The 24,241-nt window shown below is 39.4% G+C and overlaps 1 protein-coding gene across 1 annotated transcript; it reads right to left on the reverse strand.

Moving 5' to 3' along the window:
* Window positions 1-2,487: 2,487 nt before the first annotated feature.
* Window positions 2,488-5,249, reverse strand: LOC137731861 (26S proteasome non-ATPase regulatory subunit 13 homolog B-like). Its single transcript, XM_068471105.1, has 4 exons — window positions 5,112-5,249; window positions 4,157-4,353; window positions 3,963-4,062; window positions 2,488-3,032 (listed from the first exon to the last, which is right to left on the reverse strand). The coding sequence occupies exons 1-4, from the start codon at window positions 5,232-5,234 to the stop codon at window positions 2,847-2,849; spliced, it is 606 nt and encodes a 201-aa protein (XP_068327206.1). The 5' UTR covers window positions 5,235-5,249; the 3' UTR covers window positions 2,488-2,846.
* Between the last annotated feature and the right edge of the window lie 18,992 nt (window positions 5,250-24,241).

Raw genomic sequence — 24,241 nt, forward strand, 5'->3', positions numbered from 1 at the left:
TATACAGTGAAGTCCGGAGTACCAAAATTCTCCAGCTCTTCAGGAGTGGGTCGAATACACCTGCGACCCACCAAGTTATAGAATTGTACGTACACTAAGCTAATATCACACGTGTTTGCACCTAGCTATACGGAAACCTACGTGCTTAGGGACGATACATAGAGAATACTCGGAAAAGATTACATGTCAAAACTCATACGCAACGTTAAGAGGACTTATCTGGCAGGCTTACCCAAAGGAGGAGGGAACATATACACTGCAGAGAAAGCAAATTGTTCATAAAAACTCTAAAGCTTTACTTACATGTTGTGCATGAACAATGAGTGATAAGCTCTGGCAGACATGACCCGAACTTTGATTCTGTTTTCCGGATGTCAGTGACTATATTTGACAAGGCGTTTAGAAAACTTACCACACTGGATTTCTTCTCTTCATAACCTGGTGAGACTCTTTTTGAAATGGAGTTGGCTAAAGGAGGATCCTCTAGTACATCTACAAGGTTTGCCAAATTAGGTACATCTTGAACTACTTCAGGTTTATGACGGGGAATGTTTGCATTTTAAGGAAGGACGGTCCCAAGTCTAAAGGTATTAGGTATGACAAATTAGGAGTGGAAAAGATTATCACGGATGAGGGAGTAATGCCTTGTCTAGAAAAGTGAATAATCCTATCGTACAGACCACTTTAGGTGGTTCCGACTCGTGTGCAGGTATAGTTGTTGAGATGTGGATTCGAGCTCTAGATTCAGCCGTACAGGTCACGTTAGGTGACTCCGGCTGACATATCATTTGCATTGATTGATATCACCTGGTTTACTTATACTTTATGCTGAGAAATTTGTCGTGACATATTTATGAATGTTGTTATTCTGAGCATGATTTCGTTATATTCATATATTCTATTTTCTGGGAACTTATACAGGTTTTACGGAGAGGGGTTAGAACTTTTGAGAATGAAATGATTTTGAAAAGCTTTGTTTTTGCTCACTCACACTTTCTGTTTTGCGCCCTTCCAGGTTTTAGGTAGAAGCACTTTGGTGGCTCATGAGAACTTTGACGGTGGTTCTGACAAACAACACAAATGTAGGATCACCTTTGGGTGTTGTGTAATTAGTATTCGTCCTACTGGACTGCACTTAGACTTTTTGTGCTCTGATTATATTTATCACACTTAGTCTTAAACTAGCGTATTACTTTAACTAGTTTATCTAGTAGTTTGGTTTTTATTTATTCGCTTTTCTATTATTATTTATACTTCCGCACTGTGCACATGGCTACATCACTCTCACGTGACGGGCAGCATGCCTTGATTTCGGTCAGGGTGTGTCACAAATCATGCGATCTGGACGCGCGAGTGGAAGAAGGGGGATCGCGAGTGCATGGAGGTGAAGGCAGTGTGAGGTGTGGTAGCAGTTGCAGCGGAGGAGGGACTGGGGTGCGACGACAAAGGAGGGGGATCGCGAGTGCCCGTTGGGTTTTACATTCTTTTAATTTTTTTAAAATTTTAAATTTTTTATTAATATTTTTTATTTTTATTAATTTTATGTTGTGGTTGACGTGAGCCCATGTCACATTGCCTTCAGGAGCTCGGGCTAGCATGAATCGTCGGGCCTTTCCTTCGGGCCTGCTCAGGCTCGCTTGCCAGCACACGCTGGGCTTCATCACTTGGGCTACATGGCCCTGTTCTTGCGCCTATCCCTCGGGCTGGAGCACACAGTGGACTTGCTCTAATTAAGTTTAGACACTTCTATTTACACACATTTTTATTTCTCACTTTTTAAAATTTTTGGTTATTAATCTTTTTAAATTCATTTGATCCAACAGTATTGTGTGATAAGCATCATTCTAAAAATTCTCACCTAATGCTACTTAGCCCTAGTCTTGATACTAGGCGGCTGACTACCATCCTGATTAGTTCATAGATGTTTGAAAAATTAAAAAAATGCGCCTACATCTACTTAGCCGTCCGCCTAGCTCACCTAATCTCACAAAGAATCTTCATTCAATAAGAATAAAATAACAAAAATTCCCTTAGTTTTTGTTGGATTAATTTGGTTTATTTTTTTTATTCAATACGAAATGATCAAAATGATTAACGGTGAACAATCTCAATGACAACTTCTATCAATTTCAAATCACAATGACAAAAATGAAAAGTTAGCCAATCTCAAGGGTCATTTGAAGCTAAAAAGCCAAAGATTTATAATAAAAGTACTAGTAGAAACACTTGTGAGCAACGCTACTTTCTGCTTTCTTGAAAGAAGCAATCTCCAGCTGCAACGGGCACCAGAGAATACAATTTTGTCAAAGCCGAATTCATGCAACCAACCCTAAAACCTAAAATACATGTCACACAAATACTCTGATGCAATGTAACCCCATTTTGGCAATGCACGCACTGCAAAAATGAAGGATTTTTAGGTTCAAACGGTCATCCATCAGCGAGTAACAGAACACGAAACATTTACGGCGAAATGAACTAGTAGCGAGAAGGAGAAAATCATTAAAACTAATGAAAAAGCATAAAGTTAGGTTATCTAAGGAAAGGAAAATTCAAAATACAAAGGTATAACGACAGCGCGTTTTAATCGATTCACCACGTCTCTAGGCATGCCATGCCACTAAACAATGGAGTATTACTCCCAAGTACAGTACACAAGGCCGCTCCTTCCAGGAAAATGATTTAACAAAAAAGCATCACCAATAAGAAAAGCAGCATAAACAAAGTTGGCCCGAAGTGCTCAATCAACCGAAAACTAGTGTTTCCTGGCCGCCCTTGCATTTTGAACCCCCCATTTTTCCGATAAGGATTTGTTACACTAGGCAGAAAATAAAGCAAGAGGCGACTCAAGACGCAACCAAATCAGGTGTTTCCGCCTCGATCGATAACAAAGCAGTATGGACTTTGTCCAACCAACCGTCCAGCCTATCACGCAAAGATTGGATCTGTGGAATCCCCAAAACTCTTGGCTGCACCCAGGACACATGCACCGTCTCCTCAAGCTGATCGATTATTCCCTCAATCAGATGAACCTGCAGTCAACATCTCTCCCATAATTATTAAATAGAAAATAGAAAGAAAGCAACACTTTCTAACTACAGAATAAGCGAATAAGTCATCTAACACCCTGCGTGTCTGCAATATAGAAAATCCAAATGCAAAACAGATTAACAAAGAAACTACCAAAAACCATACGATACATAATAATTACCAAATCATAACGTATTCAGTCTCCTTTTATTTATAAAATTAACAGTGCCAAGTCTTAAGTAAACCCCACAAAAACAGAAAGAAAACAAATCCGATTAATTACTTCCTTGTTAAGGCAGAAACTACTATCCTAAATCTTCCCTTGTTACAACTATTGTACAAGACAGCTGTACAACTACAAAACAATTGGATGCAATAAAGGCCTTAAATTTATTGTCTGAAACTAAATTGTATGTAAAATAATATTACAAATAAATACAAGAACAACATATAATTATTTATACTCATTTGCATGTCACATGCTGCATGCTGCATGCAACATACAATATATCCTAGGTCAGTTATATTGAATTGAAAGTGTGGAACCCACAACATATGTGCAAATAAGATTTGAAATGCCAATACCATATACATAGGATCTAACATGTCTCAAACGTGTTCATGTGATCAACTTTAGAATACTAGCACTTTACCAAGTAAAAAGTTCAGTCTCTCAAATCATAAGCTTCTCATTTTTTTTTTTTTTTAAATTCCTATTCTGAATGCAAGAGTTATGAAAAGTATCGTTGTGAGTACTTAATCTTTACTTGTTACTAAGACATGCATTGAGAACTGTCGTCATAAAAACCATTCTTCTCTACTGGTATACATCTGCAAGTGGGGAGAAATGAAAAGGCAGGGGTTGTAGAACTTTAGTTTGGACAATCCAAATTAATTCACTGTCCATCAAGTTTAAGAATACAGGAACTTACGGAAAGGCTCTTCACAAGAAGATGCTCCACATCCTCAACAGAAAGTTTGGTGCGCTCTGCAATGATACTCAATGGTATAGTCCGATCTTCAGATGGCCGGCTGCAAGGACCATATCAATTTAGTGAATAGTAGTTCAAAAGCACACACCTTTGTTACAAATTACAAGTGAAAGGACAATCTAGAACACACAAACCTGAAGATAATTTCCATCAAGCACAGAATGTTAATCTTCTCCAAAAGCTTCTTCTCATTTTCAACTAATGCTGGTTGTGCTCTCAAAGCAGCATTGTGTACACGACATAATTCTTGATACCGAACTAAATCACCAGAGTTGAACGCTTGAAGAATATAGTAAAGCCACTCTACCTTTGTCCCTAGAAGGCTCTTAATCTAGATAGATTGTTAAAATTTGTCATATATTAAAAAAGAAAAGTGAAGCACAAATAACTTATAATGTAGCCTACAGGCTACACATATCAGAAGAAACACATGGCAACTACATAGAAACTTTTTAGGTATGTAATTAATATCTATATAAGCAGTAGGTCTTTCTAGGTATGTAATTAATATCTATATAAGCAGTAGGTCATCCACTAAAACACTAATGGACGGTGCAAGCGTCCACGGTAGGGTAGATAAGAGAAATTGAGATCCTAAAACCACATGGTTCACTAAACCATTATGCAAACCCAATGTACAAACATTTATCCATGTAAAAAGAACCATGTATGCACATATCATACAAAGATCCAGGCAACTAGGTTTGAGATGACAATCACTTCATGATAGTCTATAGCAGTAGAAATCAAAAGTAATTTATCAGGCTCTAGGTGGGAAAGTGAAAATAAAACCAAAGTAAAAAAAGGTACATGAATTGCGGTAATAACTGGTGACTGTACAGTGTATGATAAATAGCAGTATCAACAAGACTGCATTGCGAATCTACATACAGGCTTAGTTGCGCATGCATTACTTAGTTTCTGATCAATTTCAAATCCAATGTCCTAGTATTTGGTGCAAAAACATTTCATATAAAGTAACAAAAACACCTTGTGCATCTTGAAAGGGAACTCTTCCACGTAACACGCAGTGCACAGGAAGCAAAATATTATGAAACCAAACAAAAAACTCAGCAAAAATGTTCTTACGATAGGATGCGCAAGCAGCTCTCCAAAGTTGTAGATATTATCTCCCAGGAGTACAGAAAGGGACAAATCAAATGCTAGATCCTTAAATACGATGCAAACAACCAAACCGTTAAAAATTATCATGGATTAAACAAAATAAACTACCAATCAGTCACTCAGAAGTAAAAGTAAAATTAAAAAGTTACCAAATATGAACAGTTGACTCATAGGAATCTGAAAGATAAATATTACTGTCGGCAGAGGCTATCACTCACACCCTAATCACAACTGTTCAAATGCAAACTGAACCAGTAAAGAGTATAAAAGTATGGAATGAGACCCTTAATTAACTATGGGTTGAACAGAGTCAATGTTCAAGGCAGCCTGCACACTACAAGTGCACTTAGCCAAGTTAATGGATTCTCCTAGAAGGGTACTAACATGTAACAATAGAACTTTTACGGGAATAAAAAAATTGTATTGCTTCTTTAGAAATATATATATATATATATATATATACAATCAGTGTTCAACTAGGAAACTAAATAAAGCTTATAAACAACCTACTTAAAAAAGGACTCCTACTATTTACATTCCCTTTTTTTTTCCTAATATTGACTCATGACTAACACTCCCCCTCAAGTTGGTGCATATATATCACACATGCCCAACTTGACAAGTGAGTCATCAAACTTTCGACTACATACTGCATGAGTTAGAACATCTGCAAGTTGCTCCTCCGTATTCACAAAAGGTATTGACACAATCTTCCTTTCAAGTTTCTCTTTAATAAAATGTCGATCAACTTCCACATGTTTTGTCCTATCATGCTGTACCGGATTATCAGCTATATCTCTCGCTGACTTATTATCACAGTATAGTCTCATGGTCTCCTTTGGCTTGAACCCAAGCCCCTCAAGGAGTTTTCGAAGCCAGAGAATCTCACAAATGCCGTGAGCCATCCCTCGATACTCAGCCTCAGCTGAGGATCTTGATACTACCTTCTGTTTTTTACTTCTCCATGTAACCAAATTTCCTCCTACAAAAGTAAAATATCCTGAAGTAGACCGTCGGTCACCCACACTTCCTGCCCAATCAGCATCTGTGAACCCTTCAACCCTCAAATGTCCATGCTTCCGATATAAAACTCCTTTCCCAGGTGCAGACTTCAAATATGCTAAGATGCACATAACAGCAGCCATATGATCTACACTCGGTGAATGCATAAATTGACTTACTACACTCACTGCATAAGCAATATCAGGACGTGTATGAGCCAAATAAATTAGTCTCCCTACAAGTCTCTGATATCTTCCCTTATCAACAGATTTCTGATTCGGATCTAAACATAGATGGTGTTTTTCAACAATAGGAGTATCTACTGGCTTACATCCCAGCATACCAGTTTCTTTTAACAAATCCAAAAGATACTTACGTTGTGACCAGAAAATACCTTTCGAAGATCAAGCAACTTCAACTCCAAGAAAATACTTCAAATCCCCTAGGTTCTTCATTTCAAACTCAGCCGCAAGATTTTTCTCCAACCTTGAAATCTCATCAAAATCATCTCCAGTAATAATCATGTCATCTACATAAATGATTAAAGCTGTCACTTTTCCATGCCTCTGTTTAACAAACAATGTATGATCAGAATGACTCTGATAATACCCAATCTTTTTCATAACTCGAGTAAACCTATCAAACCATGCACGAGGCGATTGCTTAAGCCCATAAAGAGACTTACGCAACCGACATACTCCGGTATTTCTGCCAGCACTGTATCCAGGAGGAAAATCCATATATACTTCTTCCTCCAAGTTCCCATGGAGGAAAGCATTTTTCACATCAAACTGTTTTAATGGCCAGTCCATATTAGCAGCTAAAGATATCAGAACGCGTACCGTATTCATCTTGGCAACTGGAGAGAACGTTTCTTGATAATCTACACCATATGTTTGGGTGTATCCCTTAGCTACCAACCTTGCTTTGTACCTGTCTAATGATCCATCGGCTTTGTATTTGACAGTAAACACCCACCGACATCCAACTGGTTTTTTTCCTTCTGGTAAGGACATCACCTCCCAGGTATTATTCTTCTGTAATGCCAACATTTCTTCATCCATTGCTTTTGCCCACTTTGGATCCTTTAGAGCCTCATCCACACGGGTTGGTACTCGAATAGCCTCCATATTGTCCACCAAGGTCTTGCGTTCTGGTGCAAGACCATTGCAGGAGACATAGTTGGCTATTGGATACTTCACTTTGCCTTCCGGAGAAAACCCGTCAGGTGGCACACCCCGATTTTGTCTCGGTGGCAGCTTATATGCATTTACATCATTACTCGCGTTAGTTACATAATCATCCACAATACTTACCTCAGGTATATCCAGAGAAGATTCATTGGGCAGCACTGTGGAGCTAGAGAGAGAGGGGGTTACGTCCGCAGACTTGTCAACAACCTGCCCTGACTGCAGATCACTCTCGGCTGCAATCACTCCTGACTGCATGCCGCTCTCGGCAACAATCTGCCGTGGCATTCCAGCCCCATTATCACGCACGGCATCTATGATCACTGCCTCATTATGTACGACATCAGCTACAGTGTTCCCTCCCAAGTCCAACCATTCCAGATCATCACTACAGCTCTCCCCCTGGTGATCTGAAGATGAAGATACGGGAGCATAAAAATACTCCGATTCAGAAAAGGTCACATCCATGGTAACATACATATGCCGAGTCTCAGGGTGATAACATTTATATCCTTTTTGGTGAGATGAGAAACCAACAAACACACATCGGAGGGCACATGGATCCAACTTAGTGCGATGAATTTTCTGAATATGCACATAAGCCACACACCCAAATACCCGGGGGGTGAGAGTATGAGTAGACACCACTGGAACATGGTAAGTGATGGCTTGAAGAGGAGTGCGAAAATCAACCACCCGAGATGGCATACGATTAATCACGTAGACGGCATAAGTAACTGCTTCAGGCCAAAAACTCTTAGGAACCGATGCGCCCAGAAGGAGAGCACGTGCCGTTTCTAAGATATGGCGATTTTTCCGTTCAGCCACCCCATTTTGCTGTGGAGTATAAGGACAGGTTGTTTCATGAAGAATGCCTTGATCACATAGAAACTCTGACAACTCACAATTAATATACTTACCCCCATTATCAGAACGGAGAACTTTAATCACATACAAGTATTGTGTCCGAATCATCTGAGAAAAAAATCGAAATACCATACCAACATCACTTTTATTTTTTAACACATACAGCCACGTCATACGAGTGCAATCATCCACAAACGTAACAAACCACTTAATCCCAGAAGAAGTAACAACAGGGGAGGGTCCCCAAACATCTGAGTGCACAAGTTCAAATGGTAAAGCTCTTTTATTCATACTAGGAGGAAACGAAGCACGATGGCTTTTAGCAAGAATACATACTTCACAATGTAAGTCTGATTCATTTATTCCACTAAATAGACTAGGTAACATATGCCGTAAATACCCAAAAGATGCATGCCCTAACCAACGATGCAACAACCACACTTCTTGTAAATTACTAGACCGGGACGCTCGAACTGCATTAGCTCTGCCAGAAACAACGTCGTCCACATAGTACAACCCCTCTTTCTTAGTGCCACGCCCAATTATCTCCTTGGTCTGAATATCCTGAAGTAGACAAAAGGACAGATACATTAGAACAACACAATCCAATTGTTCAGTAACCTGTGGTATGGACAACAAGTGATGGGATAAAGAAGGAACAAGTAAGCAATGATGTAAGGGAAGTGACGGGGTGAGATGCACAGTGCCAGCACCACACACGGGTGCCAAAGTACCATTGGCAGTTGATATATTTTTTCTGTGAGATGTAGTTATGTATTGAAACATATTTTTATCATATGTCATATGATCAGTTGCCCCAGAGTCCAGAATCCAACCTGTATGGTGCTGAATTTCGGAGGCTAAGAGAACACGTCCCACGGTACCTGTGTCGAAAGATGAGTCACCTCGAGTACGAGTCAACAAATTTTGACTAAAGTCACTTGGGCTAGGCACGGCTTCCTGGACTGTTGGTGTAGCCGTAGCAAGGGAGGCACAACCTCCACTGGACCCGGCTGCTCCACGCTCCTTGGCACGCAATTTTTTCTTTAACTCTGGAAACCAATCAGGCACCCCATGCTTAGTAAAGCATGTATCTTCGGTATGACGGGTTTGTCCACAGAAAGTACACTTCAAATCATCTTTATTTTCTCGGTTGAAGGGACGAGAATTTAAAGATTGAGTAGAAGAATTACTAGGACGAGAAGCACCAACTGGCCGAGAGATCATGGCCATGGACGGCAACCCTCCGTGATTGTTATTTCCACCCATCATAGTAGCATGTCGTTGAGCTTCACACCGAACAACAGAAAACACCTCATCAACAGATGGTAGGGGCTGAGTACGTAAAATATCATTGCGCACTTTATCAAACACATCATCCAAACCCGCCAAAAAAGCATACACACGATCAATTTGACGTTCTTCTCGAAGTGTCTTGAGATCCACAACACATTCCATCTTGATTGGTCTCCGTTGATCTAACTCCTGCCAAACGGACTTGAGATCAACATAATACACGCCAACTGGCCGACCCTCTTGACGAAGTCTGAACGATTTAACCTTCAATTCATAAATCTGAGAAATATCTGAGCCATCATAATAGGTCCGAGCCACCTCTTCCCAAATTTCTTTAGCGGTACGCAGGTGAATAAAAAATCCCATGATAACAGGTTCCATGGAATTAATCAACCACCCTTTTACTATTGCATTCCCTGTCTCCCACGTCTCATACTCAGCACTATTCTTAGCAGGCTCCTTGGTACTCCCAGTCACAAAGCCCTTCCTACCGCGTCCAGCGATGTGCATCTCCAAAACTTTGGACCAAAGAGGATAATTTGATCCATTTAATTTCACGGTATTTGGTACAGCAGACGCATCACTCTGAATAACGACCGGATTCAATACTGGATTATTGGTTGAGTTATTGCCCTCTAACTTCAACATGCCACTGCCTCCTTCTAATGCCATTCGACCTTACCCAAAAAAAAAAAAAACAAAGCAAGACTGATACTGATGATTCACCACACTGCCACACACGCAACACTACCACACATACACGGCAACACTGCAGAAAACACAGCACACCCACACTGCTGCACACGCAGCAAGACTACACACACACAGCAACATTGTTTGCTGCAGAAGATTTGCAGAAAAACTGCACCACCCACTGCTGCACAGAAAAACTGCACTTTTCTGCACCACCCACTGCTGCACACGCAACAAGATTGCAGAAAAACTGCACCACTGTTTTCTGCAGAAGATTTGCAGAAAAAACAGTCAACCAAGCACAGCGGAAAAACTAGGGTTTCGGCCACTCTAGCTCTTGATACCAAATAGAACTTTTACGGGAATAAAAAAATTGTATTGCTTCTTTAGAAATATATATATATATATACACACACACACACAATCAGTGTTCAACTAGGAAACTAAATAAAGCTTATAAAAAACCTACTTAAAAAAGGACTCCTACTATTTACATTCCCTTTTTTTTTCCTAATATTGACTCATAACTAACAGTAACTACAAACCTTTCCAGTTCTTGCAAACTAGAAATGCCCAATTAACTGACAGAATGTTTCCGACCAAGAGCATCAGCCACAACATTAGCATGCCCAGGATGGTACTCGATCGAATAGTCATAATCACTGATAAGCTCCATCCACCTTCTCTGTCTCAAATTCAGCTCCTTCTTGGTGAACACATACTTAAGACTCTTATGATCCGTAAAAATATGACATTTCTCTCCATATAAGTAGCGCCTCCAAATCTTCAAAGTGAAAATCACTGCTCCTAACTCCAAATCATGAGTGGGATAATTTCTTTGGGGAAGTTTTGGTTTAAATTCTTCGGGAGATTGTGGGGAAGTTTTGGTTTAAATTCTTCATATGAAAAGGGTATAGTTTTCCTCTGTGCATTCATGTATTTGTGCCCTATTCTTAGTGTAATCCATTTATTCTTGGTGTAATATGTTTCTTCATATGAAGTAGTCTCATTATTCAGCTCGAAAGCATAAGGAGATAGAGAGACTTCTCATCATACATATACTTTCGACATCCTTTGTAAAACTTATAACATATTCCCCTCAGTGACTCTGCACTTTCTGTCAAGCCTTGTATATGTTTCCAAAATAGCATAATAGCATACATCAATAAGCAAACATCAAAACTTCAAGTGCCCAAATTGTGCAGAGTAACAAGTGTCGGTTAAAAGGTTTTTTTTGTTATGATCACTGTTACTGTTAGTCACAATGACCATCTGCAAAGTTGTAAGCTTTCAGTATATTGTTACGTGCTTGCTACTATAGTCAACATTGTATACCTCTGCGTTTTGTTCATTGGAAATGCTGGTGTTGGTTTAACCTTTTATCGTTACCATCAACATTCATATTATTGCAATGTATTATATTGTTTTCAGTTTTTAGAACACCAAGTTTACATATGCAACGAAACTGCAAAGAAAAAGAATTTCTTATATGTATATATTAACGACGCGTCCCCAATTATTACGATTTTTATAATTTTTAAATGTGAATTTACGAAAATGCCTTCGAGGAAAAGTGTTGACTTTTGTTGACTGCCGTGTCATGTCACATAAGGTTCATTTCTTGGCGTATCCTTGTAGCACTCGTCACCACGAACCCGTGGGCGCAAACGGATCGTGATTTGGAATTATAACGAAGGAGATATTAATCTTTAAAGCTGGGGGCATTTTAGTAAATTAGTTATTTTATGGAATATTCTAGATTTTGGAGAAAAATCTAGTAGCCACATGTGTGACCCAAATTAAAGCAAAATGGTGATGAGTGGTGAAGATAGGAAAGTAAAGGATAGAAGAAGGGAGAGGTGTGGGCAAATGGGGAGATGAGAGAAAAGAAAGTGCCCAATCAGAAATAGAGAAATAAGGGGAAAGGAGAAGGGTGAGAAGCACAGGATCATGGATCCCTACCGGTTCTCTACAACCCGACCCACGGAAACTGTGAAACTCGATGGGTTTCGATGGGTTTCCGGCCAATTTCCGACGATTTACACTGAGTTATCACCTGGGAACTTCTCACCAGCCTTCCCTTTTTCAATTTTCCACACAAATTAGACAAGATTTGGTCTTGGTTTCATGAGAATGGCACCGGCGGCACCATGGTGTTCTTGGTGGTAATTCGCCAATTTTTTAAGCAAAGTCCTTCGATCTCTACCACCATTAGGCTCCTTGAACCCAGAAACAATGCCCAATCATTGGTTAAGGCGGCAAAGCTTGTATGGAGTCGAATCAAGAACCACCCATTTCTAGGGTTCCAACGGGTTTTCGTGAAATTAGGGCTTTTCCCAGTCAAATTGGCCTTAGTCACAGGTATGAAAGTTGCTCTAGTCATTGAGATCTTCATTCTTGTAAAATTTGGTAATTTTTGGAAATAGTTGAATTTTCCGGCAAGTCTGGGCGGCCAATCGCCACATGCGGCTACGCGTGGGCCGAGACGTCCCCTGACCTTCCTAGGTTAAATTTGAATACTCTAATTCTATTGGTGAAGTCCGATTGACGAATTTCCATCATTTGAACGTAGTTCCATGAAAGTTCGCCGCTTGATTATTATAGTAATCGACGATCTGACAGTTGAATCATCACCAAATTTTGATACATTATAACACGTAATATTTGAGGATATTAAAAACTTACGGATCAGGAATTCGACGTACGGATCTTCCTAATTAGGACATGTAAGTTATATATTCTATTGATAAGAATTCTAAGACATGATTTGATAATTGTTCTAGGCGCCGATCGTTCGTGACGCCTTGACGTTTGTGCTAGAAGTTGTAGCGTGGACTCTAGGTGAGTAGGTTTTTGGTTTTCTATATATATATATATATATATATATATATATATATATATACGTATGTATACTTTACGTTTTTCCTAGAAATTGTTTTAAATGAAATGTGATTGAAATGTCATGTCATACTTGTGTTATATTTTAGTATATGCATTAGTATAGCTTTGCATAATGTTGCATGAAGCTGCGGAGCCCAGGTAAGCTACATGTGAGTACATTATGTTGTTAGTGGTTGTGATGTATATGGTTATGCTTGGATGCATTTGGTACTCATTATCCTGTACCCTGGTGTTAATGCTCCGCCCGAGGTCAGGGCCAGCCTTTACGTGATCGTTCACCTCCTGCACTGTATGCTCACCTTGGATCCAAGGCAGGTGCCAGCTTATCGTACAGACCACTTTAAGTGGTTCCGATTCATAGGTGACTTGCGATACTTCGCACAGCCTTCACGTAATAGTAGCACTTGAGTGTATCTATTTACACCCAGCATGTCGTACAAACCACGTTAGGTGACTCCAGTTGGCATATCAGTTTACATTGATTTATTTCACATGGCTTACTTATTTCATTGCTGAGATACTTAACATGGCATATACTTGGTTTTCACTACTCTCGGACATGATTTCTATATATGTATGTATTATTATTTTCTGGAAAATTATACGGGTTTTACAGCGAGGGCTTATAATGTTTTCAAAAAGGTTTTTATTAAAAACTTTATTATCATGCCCACTCACCCTTGTTTTTGCACCCTTCCAGGTTTTAGCTGCTAAAAGTCCATATTGACAGGGATTTGTGGCGAATCTCAGTATAGGTGGCTACCTCTGAGAGTATGATCCTTACCCACACTACTGTACTTTACTTATGCTCTGACGTTGCGTGTGAAATGGGCTCGTTCCCGCTCGCAGTGCACTCATGTCCTTAGGCACTTTTAGGTTTAAATTTATTCACATTGTCCACATCATTATACTTTATTGCTTCGTCACCTTACAAGTGTCGGCCAACACAGCTCAATTCAGAGTCCTAGTGGACATTCCGGGCCGGGGTGTGTCATATATATTATAATATTATAGTTGCAGTAGTTACCTAATTGCCCCCTAAATTTCTGATAGAGTGTCCATAACCTTCGGTAGTTGAACCCCATCACCTGAAGTTAATGTATTGAGAAACTTGATGTATTGGCATAGGAACATGATGCTGTTTCTTTGACCTGGTAACACCAAATTTAGTGAACTTAATATTTATGCAAAAAGATTGGATATTAGTCTATTATCTTTAGTAATTGCCTGAGTTTTAACATTAATAATCTGTACTGCAGAAAATGCTAAAGAACTTCTTTTTACGTAGGAAGTGTGTGAAAGTGAATATCAGTCTTTTGGTCTTAAGTGAATGTAGCTTTTAGCTTTGTATTAATTTCGATGTTTCTGTTTACATTGTTCTAGCACATGTTTGAGGGATGTCAAACAAGGACTTTGCAAATGACCTTGATGATAAAGCTAATTGGCCAAAACCTATTGAAGACTACTTTATTAGTATGTTGTATGAAGAGACAAAAAAAGGTTTGCAAACCAACACTTTAGAAAAGAATCAGTGGCATGCTATTGGCATGAAGTTGTTTGACAAATATGGTAATAGATACACTCGTGAAAAATTGAAGCAAAAATATAATCAGTTGTGGAAGATTCACCGTGAGTTGGCCAAGCTTGTTAATCATACTGGGATGGGTTAGGACCATGTTGTAAACATTGTTCAAGCATCGGACGAAGTTTGGGCAACTTATATTAAGGTATTTATTATATTATATAATGGTTAGTAAGATGACTATGGATATGCTTTTGTGTTTGGTATTGAGATATTTTGCTTTATGATGAACTATAATTAAATGAGTACGGAAATGACTATTTTGGTAATATGATTAATGTTATGTTAATATCCTATAATATTATTTTGTCACTTTGTTTAGCTATTAATTACTTGATAGTTGTATAATATAATTATTTGTATGTCTATATAGGATGGAATGTATTTAAATCATCATTATATATACTAAAACTCAGTTGAGTTTTAGCACTGTTCAGAAATAGTAAAAGGGCGGAAATGCCCTTGGCTTTTTTGTTTGCTTAGCCGTTTTGCTGCTACTTTGCACAGTTAAATATCTGTTATGCCCTTGATTGCCACGCGTTGATCATCCTTTGTCTGTGCGGTTAAATTCCGTCACAGCGAATAGACGACGTTTCCCTTCGGTACCGTTTGGTACGTGGGACGGGACGGAACAGAGTGGGACAAAGCGTTCCGTCCCACGTTTGGTGCGCCTAAAACGGGTGGAACGAGCTGTTCCATGGGACGAGTTTTGGGTGAATTTTCGTTCCATCTCACCCCCATGGAACGACTCGTTCCACATCCGTGGAACACAAAATTATAACATCTCCGTCTCCTTCTTCTTCCTCCTTGTTTCCATCCGAGGGCATCTTTGCTCCCGGTCCGTTCCGTTCCGTCCTGTCCCGTCCCGTCCCGTCTGCATACCAAACGATTCTAGCCCACGCGTCCATCATGGATGGCCCTTTCAGTTCGACTTCTTCTCGATTTCGCTTCTCTCTCGCCGTTCTCATCTTTTGGGTATTTTGGAACCTAGGTTTATTTCTTTTCCGCATCGCCGTTTCACTTACTGTTTAGCGTTGTCATCTTTCTCCAGATCGACAGGCCAATAAAACCTGGCGAGGTCAGCATGTACTTCTATGGAATTTACCGCCTGCGATCTCAGCCATTCAATCTCATTATTTACATGTTTAATTTAATATTCATGCAATTAATTGTGCTTTGGATTAGGGTGGAAGTTGATATGTTTGATTTTATGCATGTACTTTATTTTTTATGTTTTCTGTTAGAAATTAATTTACTTTTCCTTTGAAATTGTTGAGCTGTTAGAAATTAATTTACTTTTCCATTTCTTACCCACATAACCTAGAGTCTCCTGATGAGTTTTTCGTCTTTCTCAATGTGCCTTATATAATTTTTTTTTGTTGTTTTCGATTTACAGATGTATTTTGTGTTTAAATTTTCTTTTTATAATTTTGGGGGTTTTGTTTGTGTGCTCTGATGCTGTGTGTAGCTGTCTGATTTCGTTCTTTTTTTGCTTTAAGGATTTTTCTGGAGGGCTCCCTTTGGAATTGCCGAATGCTGTTGTTTGTCGGGTGGAAGCAGAGTTAATTGCTACTAAAAAGGTATAGAAGCTTAGCTAAACCTTAATTATCATGTAAAGAAGTAAATAACTATAAAAGTAGCTTCACTATGGTCTGTAATCATATACCACACCTTTGCTTGACTCTTATCTACCTTTGAAATTGAATTTGGGATTTGATTATTTCAATTAATTTCTCCGGTTTATATTTCAAGGTCAGCCGGTTTTGTATTTAGCATCAATTAATTGCTTTTTTCTTGGTGAGTACCTAAATGTTTACACTTTCTGTTCAACAGAAAATGACAAATTGAGACAAACTTGGAACCTAATAAATCAATATTAGCAAGCCCATAAACTTATTTCGTGACTATCACAATATTCTTTCAATATTCTACGTTTTGCTTACAATTCTGTTCTCTCTAGGACGTTAAAGTGCATTTTTGGTTTTTGAAGTTTCGCCGCCAAATACCAACTGTCTGACTGTGTTTTCTGTCCTCTCTGTTCTCAATAATGTTTATGTTTTGTGATACCATTTTTACATCTTTCAAACACATATTTCGCATGTGTGGCTCTTGATTGAAATTTGACTTGCCAAGAACTGGAGATGGTCTTGGTTTTAAGGTTAAAATTGAATCATCCATGATTTTAAAAATATGGTATTTCTGATTAAACCTATAACGATGGACAAATAGGTTACACATGGAGATTGTCACATTATTGTAGTTCTCAATTCATTTATGGTAGGTAGTCTTAACTCTTCATCTATGTACCAATTTTTTTATTTTATTTTAATGCTCAGGCAGAAATTATAGAGGAGCTTATTTGTTGGAGATTTGAAGAGTAAAACTTAACAGTGCGGTACCACTGGAAGTAGTAATTGCTAATCAGGTTTCCACTCTTTTTTCTGTTCGGCCTTTCCTGACTAAAACAGTATTTTGCATTTTGGTTGCTCAGTTAATGAATTTGAGATCTGCTGGCACCTTGATAGGAGCATATTCATGCGACTTAAATGGCTTGTTCTCGTACATTTACGTTATGTTTCTTTAGTTATTTTAGTCCTTTATGCTTCTTTTGTGTGTTTTCAGGATAATAAGACGTGTTTGACGAAAGGATGCATTGTGGAGCGTTTTGGGGCTTTTTGGAGCACTATTGGGCTAAGGATGGATAGCTTATGCTTGGAGCCCAAGTGTTGGATGAAATTGAAGGCCTTGTATGCACTTGAGGACACAAAACAATGGCCCTAACCCAATTACATTCACCTTGCCATGGGCTTAACACAAACACCATTCCTTGCCATGCAAGGGGGAGCAATTTGGGTCCATTTCATGCACTTAAAACCTAGTCCAATTACACACCATTGCAGCCAATTCCATTCTTTGCCATGCACATTCATCACCAATTCAACATGCATTCATCATCACAATCAAAACAGCCATTCTTAGCCGTGTAAATCCATTCCACTTCATTGCACATGCATCTTCATAAATCAACACCACTTATTGCACATGCATTCCATCCTTTAATTCACCCACATGCCCCTTTAAATCATTCAATCACACCGTCACACATTCATTCTCCAACATTGCACATGCACTTTGCCTTTCATCATTGCACCACAAATCAATCAACACATGCATTCCCTTCACATTCACCCACATGCACATTCAATCATTCACTCATGCACCCTTTATTCTTCATCATTCCAGCCATGCACATTTAATCATTCATTTCCCAACTCAATACCGTGCCTTTCACTCCCATTTCCAGCATGCATTCACATGCATTTTCAGCACCTACACACCTCACACACATGCAATTCCAGCACCAACAAGCATCATTGCCGTGTATCCCTTATGCATTTCCAGCTTTCACATGTTTTCCTAGCTGTTTTCCATCATTAACAAGCCACATGCATTCTAAACAAACAGCCATATGTAAATATGTATGTGATGAAAATATGGATGATGGAATAGCCAAGGGGTTCTTCTCCACACATGTTACACTTGCAGACAAGATTGATTCTCAGTTGGTCTTTCGATAAATTATGAAACTCAACGCCCCGGGTTAATTAGGTCCGCTTAAATTAACCGTCAAGTTTTCCTTAAGTTAATGAATTGGATGGGTTAGCGCAACGCAATTCACAACATTCTCCAAAAGTCCTTTACGTGAACAGCACAATAAAGATACAATCAAAGATCATTAAGCATTATGAAAACTATAAGTGTTGACGAGGCATTCGTTACTATGATGAGCATGAAACTCGTGCCAAGAATTCATTTAACGCGATTGTTTATAAGCAACCTCCACTACTTGTGAATATAAGTTCATAACGATTAGGTGAAACTCACTTATATTCTAGCGTCATATTCATGCATGAAAATTAAGCGCGCATTCTTAATAAACATACATAAATAAGTTATCAATCAAACGGTTAATGAATTAATTTGTTTGGTGCAGGGCTCATAAAATCAAGACAATGAGGCTCAACAAGAAGGATATTGGCAGCCATATGAGGAGTTCTATTCAACGCCTATGCAGCCACCACAAGGGTTGGACCATTTGGAAAAGCAAATTGGGCAGATCGCGGAGTTCGTAGGACAGTTTCGAGACCAAGGCGAACTCCCTAGTTCAACCATTGCAAATCAGAAGGGAGAATTTGAAACCACCAATGCTATCATGTTGAGAAGTGACAAGGAGGTTGGAACGGACCCTCAACCATCAAAATCAAATCACAAGGAAGAGGAATACACCCAACCCACGGCAAGGGTGGAAACACCTTTACCGGAGGCACCTATTGCTCCTATGCCATCTAATTCAGGTATGGTTGTTCCAAATTTCATTATTTTTAACCCCGTTCCAACAAGTATCCCTATTCCTTGCAGATTCATGACTTCCAAGGAAGAAGAAGGTGAAAAAGATATCTTGGAAGCCCTTCCAAAGGTGACAAGTAGGGAATGTCATGAATTCATCAAAGAGGACGTTCTTGAAACCACAAAATCCAAAGAAGTTAAATTTGATGACATTGGACAAGTCATAACCATCACTTGCAATCTGGCCAAGTCCAATATCCCTGAAACTTTCAAAGGAGTGGTGTTTGTCATTGAGTTCTTGTCGGACAAAACAAGTAAGTCCTCTTTTCCAAATTCCATTACATTTTATACTAACTTGCTATTTTTTATGAATCAGGCACCTACACTAGAATTCAAACCAATACCGGTTCACTTCAAGTATCACCTTCCATTCAAGGACCAATTCCATGCCGTTTGATTTTATTTATGTTAAAAAAAAAAAAAAAAAAAAGATACTAAACATGGAGAAAGATGGAGCCTTCACAAAGGATGTTTACGTGAAGCCCCACTACGAGGCGTCGGAGCAGAAGGCGTCGGAGCGGAAGGCATCGAAGCAGGAGGCATCGGAGCGGGAGGCATTGGAACGGGAGGCATCGGAGCTAGAGCATTCCAGGCCTCAATACTGGGTGGAACGCTGGATGACCCAGGAAAAAGGTGCCTCTGGAGATAAGCAGCAAGCTTTTGACGGTCACTTTGAATCCGACCTTCAGATTCTTGCAGCTCATCAAGCTTCCTCTTCATGCCCGCCGAATAGTTATTTGCAAGCACATGCAAACTTCTATTCTCGTACTTAAGCTGTTTGATCTCCTGCTTAAGACTTTCCACCTCTGCCATCAATGATTCCACCTGACGGGAGCGGGCAAGCAGGCGTTGGCCTATGTTGGACACAGAGCTCGCACACTGAACACTAAGAGCGAGGGACTCTTGAACGGCCAACTCATCGGACCGTCCTGACAGCAGCCTACTATCTTTTGGAGTGAGGAGGTTCCTAGCTACTATTGTAGCTGTTGTGGCGTCCTGCATCACGGAGTCTTCACCTGTAAGAAGACCGTTAGAAGATAAAAAAGAAGGGCGCCATACATTACCTTGACGGGGTGCAACCGGATCGCTGTTGAGACTCAAATCTAAGCTAAGGTTCGATGAGTTTGCCATTTTTTTTCAAAAGTGTTCAAAGAGAAGGGGTGGATGGAGTAAATTTTCAAAGGGCCGGAGACGATTTTCAAGAATGGGAGATCTTCAGAGTGTGTATGTTGGCGGTGATCGATAGCTCTATAAAAAGCCAAGACGACGCGTCCACCGATTCAAAGAGCCGGATTTTCCGGCGTAAGTTCGGCGACGCTTTCTCGGCTTTTCAGAAGACGCGTTCAACGTTGTCAAAAGATTTCTTCTTTTCAGAAAACACGTGGAGGCCATCATCGCAACTACACATATTTAGCCGACAAGCGCAAAGTTCGGCGACGCTTTCTCTGCTTTTCAGAAAACGCGTGCAGCTTTGTCAAAAGGAGCCGCATCTGCACTACCACGTGTCGTTCAGAAAGCGAAAGGGCGTCGTTCAGAAATCGAAGGGGCGCCTACTCAGAAATCGAAGAGGCGTATTCAAAGATCGAAGAGGCGCCACTATTTCAAAAAGCCGGATTTGCGGGATCAAAACGTTTGTCGACAAGGGTAAAAAGTACCACCACTTGCTATTATCTCTATATATGTCGACCTTCATTTTTTATGGCAAGGCAGACCTGAAGAAAATGCCCAACTCTTCCTCACCTCTGAGGGCGCACTCCCAGCAAAGCCTTTCGAACTACTCAATTTTTTCTTCTTCCCCAAAGATGATACCAGATGCCTAGAGTACAGATGACCCAGGAGGAAACGCTAGATTGAAGCATGTGCTGAGTCATTCACCGCTTCTTCAAAAGCAAAGGTATCTCATATCATCAAGGTCAAAAGCAAAAGTATCTCACATCATGCTCTTTCCCTGTCTTTTTCTTTGTCCTTTTTCTTACTCGCATGGCAAAGTAAAAGAAGCAATCAGCCGGCACTTGGAGTCAGTCTTTCGATCTGGAGCCGACTGCCTGGAATCTATTCCTGGTTGCTTACCTAGCGTTGTTCTCGAGTAGTCATCTTCAACGGAGCAAGTAAGGCAAGTGAAAATGATACATTGAAGCATGTGGAGACAAGCAACAACTGCATATGCTGAGTATCATTTAACCCTCTTCAATACGAATTGGAGAGATTGAACAAAGAAACAGACAAAAAGGAGGAAGCTCAGACCTTCGGGGAAGACCAAAAGAATCCTGCCGCCCAGTTCAAAAGTAGCACAAAGGAAAATCAACGATGGGCGGAAGCCAGTTCAAGAGTAAGCCTGTGGAATCACCAAGATTATGCCTCAATACAATCACCAAGGAGAAGAGGGAATATACACTCCATAACCAGATTTGCGTCCCTAAACTCTTCTCTTTGTTAGTTACATTCTGCCATGTTTAGTATGTTTAGTTGCTTTTTGTGTGTACTTATGTTTTGTGTGAATCTATGCTTAAAACATTGAGGACAATGTTTGATTTAAGTGTGGGGGGGTAACTAAGTATATTTAATGCAAATTCGTGGGATTTTATCACCCATTACTTCAAAATGTTGTTCCTTGCTGTTTTAAGGTGTTTTTAAGTTGTTTTAGAATGTTTTTAGTGTATTTTGTTTTATAACTCCGAAAATCACATAAAAACTTAAAAAAAAAAAAAAAAAAAAAAAAAAAAACATGTTTTGAAAAGCCTAAAAGAGTGTTTTGAGTCGTTTTTGTGTGTTTGTGTCTTAGGGTACCTTCCAACAAAATGACAAGGATTTGGTTTGTAATTGCATGACTGTTAAAGAGAGTTATAAACATGGATGAAAGTTTGATTTACTCTTGGTATATGCTTGGTTATGGTTATAATGTATGACTTCACATGCAATCATAAAAGAAAAATTCATTTTTGTAACATGCTTGAAGGAAGGAACTCAAACAAACGCTACAACCCTGTAAGACTCGAGCCATTACCTTCTTTGGAGAGTTATTTTCTGTGATTCTTTGTTTTCTAAAGTTGTTGCATGATCTCATTATTCCTTGCTTGGTTGCTACTTAGAATGCAATTGTATCATGATAGAACTAAATGCTAGAACTTATATACATTTCATTCAAAGCATGACATTGAATTGCATAACATATATCAAGATGAAGTTGTGTAGTTGCCACCATAGCCAAATAGCCTTACTTCCCATATTTCATATATGTTGTAAGTTTTAACCCCGTTGAGCCTTGTTTAGCCCATGTTCTTTGTTAACCCATATCATCCTCACCTAGCCTAGATTAGGACCATCCGTACCCTTGTTCTTGAAGCATAGTAAGCATGACGGATAATGAATTCCTTTTGATTAATATGTTGCAGAAAATAAGTGTGGGGGAAGGGATTTTTGTGTGTATGTATGTGCCTAAGTCTTAAAGGAGGCACGGGAAAAAGAAAAAAAAATTGTGAGAAAAAGAAGAAGAAAAGAAAGAAAAAGAGTGAAAATAAGTGAGAATGGACTCACAAGTGTGATTGTTGAAGAAAGGGCCCAAAAAGTTTGAATATGGCCCTAAGTTTTGTGACTTCCCCTTGGGTGTTCAAAGTTGACTTCTGCGTTCTAAAGGGAATTCTAAGTACCTAATTCAATACTTTGCTCACTATTGCTTTAAGAATGTTTGTTTATCCTTCACCTTTCATTGTTAGCCAACACCTTTAGCTCCGTTTCAACCCTTATGCTTCTATCTTGAGTGTTATGTGTTTCAATTTGTGGAGTTTGGAATTGATATGAGCTTATGGAATCACTGGTTCTCATTCTAAGTAGTAGCATTCCATTCATGAGATCATATTCATGTCATTATCGTAAATCCAGAAAATGCTTTCCTTGTTATAACATATGTGAGTGTTCGTCTACATGTTTACATCAATCTTCTCACATGTACCTAGTGTAGGGTGTGTAGTCAGAAAATCTGTGTGAAAATTGAATGCATATCTTGTAAGGATTTGAGCAAATTCTCTAAGGCATGTTACTACATTCGAAATGTGTTTTAAAATGCTTAATTGTGAACTAGTATGTGGTGACTATGATTAAGAATGTACTTAAGTGTAAAGATGGCTAAAATCTGTGGGAATAATGATTTTTAACTTGTCATGTGCATTGGAAATCCTTGAGACAATTGTTGGAAGGTGTAGGTTGTGTTTTGTTTGTTTTGTTTTGTTTTTGGTTTCTTTTGTTTTGTTTTGCTCGAGGACTAGCAAAAGCTAAGTGTGGGGGTATTTGATAGGAGCATATTCATGCGACTTAAATGGCTTGTTCTCGTACATTTACGTTATGTTTCTTTAGTTATTTTAGTCCTTTATGCTTCTTTTGTGTGTTTTCAGGATAATAAGACGTGTTTGACGAAAGGATGCATTGTGGAGCGTTTTGGGGCTTTTTGGAGCACTATTGGGCTAAGGATGGATAGCTTATGCTTGGAGCCCAAGTGTTGGATGAAATTGAAGGCCTTGTATGCACTTGAGGACACAAAACAATGGCCCTAACCCAATTACATTCACCTTGCCATGGGCTTAACACAAACACCATTCCTTGCCATGCAAGGGGGAGCAATTTGGGTCCATTTCATGCACTTAAAACCTAGTCCAATTACACACCATTGCAACCAATTCCATTCTTTGCCATGCACATTCATCACCAATTCAACATGCATTCATCATCACAATCAAAACAGCCATTCTTAGCCGTGTAAATCCATTCCACTTCATTGCACATGCATCTTCATAAATCAACACCACTCATTGCACATGCATTCCATCCTTTAATTCACCCACATACCCCTTTAAATCATTCAATCACACCATCACACATTCATTCTCCAACATTGCACATGCACTTTGCCTTTCATCATTGCACCACAAATCAATCAACACATGCATTCCCTTCACATTCACCCACATGCACATTCAATCATTCACTCATGCACCCTTTATTCTTCATCATTCCAGCCATGCACATTTAATCATTCATTTCCCAACTCAATACCGTGCCTTTCACTCCCATTTCCAGCATGCATTCACATGCATTTTCAGCACCTACACACCTCACACACATGCAATTCCAGCACCAACAAGCATCATTGCCGTGTACCCCTT

Source organism: Pyrus communis, chromosome 4, assembly GCF_963583255.1.
Source record: "Pyrus communis chromosome 4, drPyrComm1.1, whole genome shotgun sequence".
NCBI lineage: Eukaryota > Viridiplantae > Streptophyta > Magnoliopsida > Rosales > Rosaceae > Pyrus > Pyrus communis.

Bases quoted from the DNA above. Each gene is read 5' to 3' on its own strand.
- LOC137731861 (XM_068471105.1), bottom strand. From the start codon at position 5,234: ATGATAATTTTTAACGGTTTGGTTGTTTGCATCGTATTTAAGGATCTA. The intron at 4,354-5,111 runs GTAAGAACATTT...CAATCTATCTAG, and splicing joins AGCTGCTTGCGCATCCTATC to ATTAAGAGCCTTCTAGGGAC. The intron at 3,033-3,962 runs GTAAGTTCCTGT...TGTTGACTGCAG, and splicing joins TTCTTGTGAAGAGCCTTTCC to GTTCATCTGATTGAGGGAAT.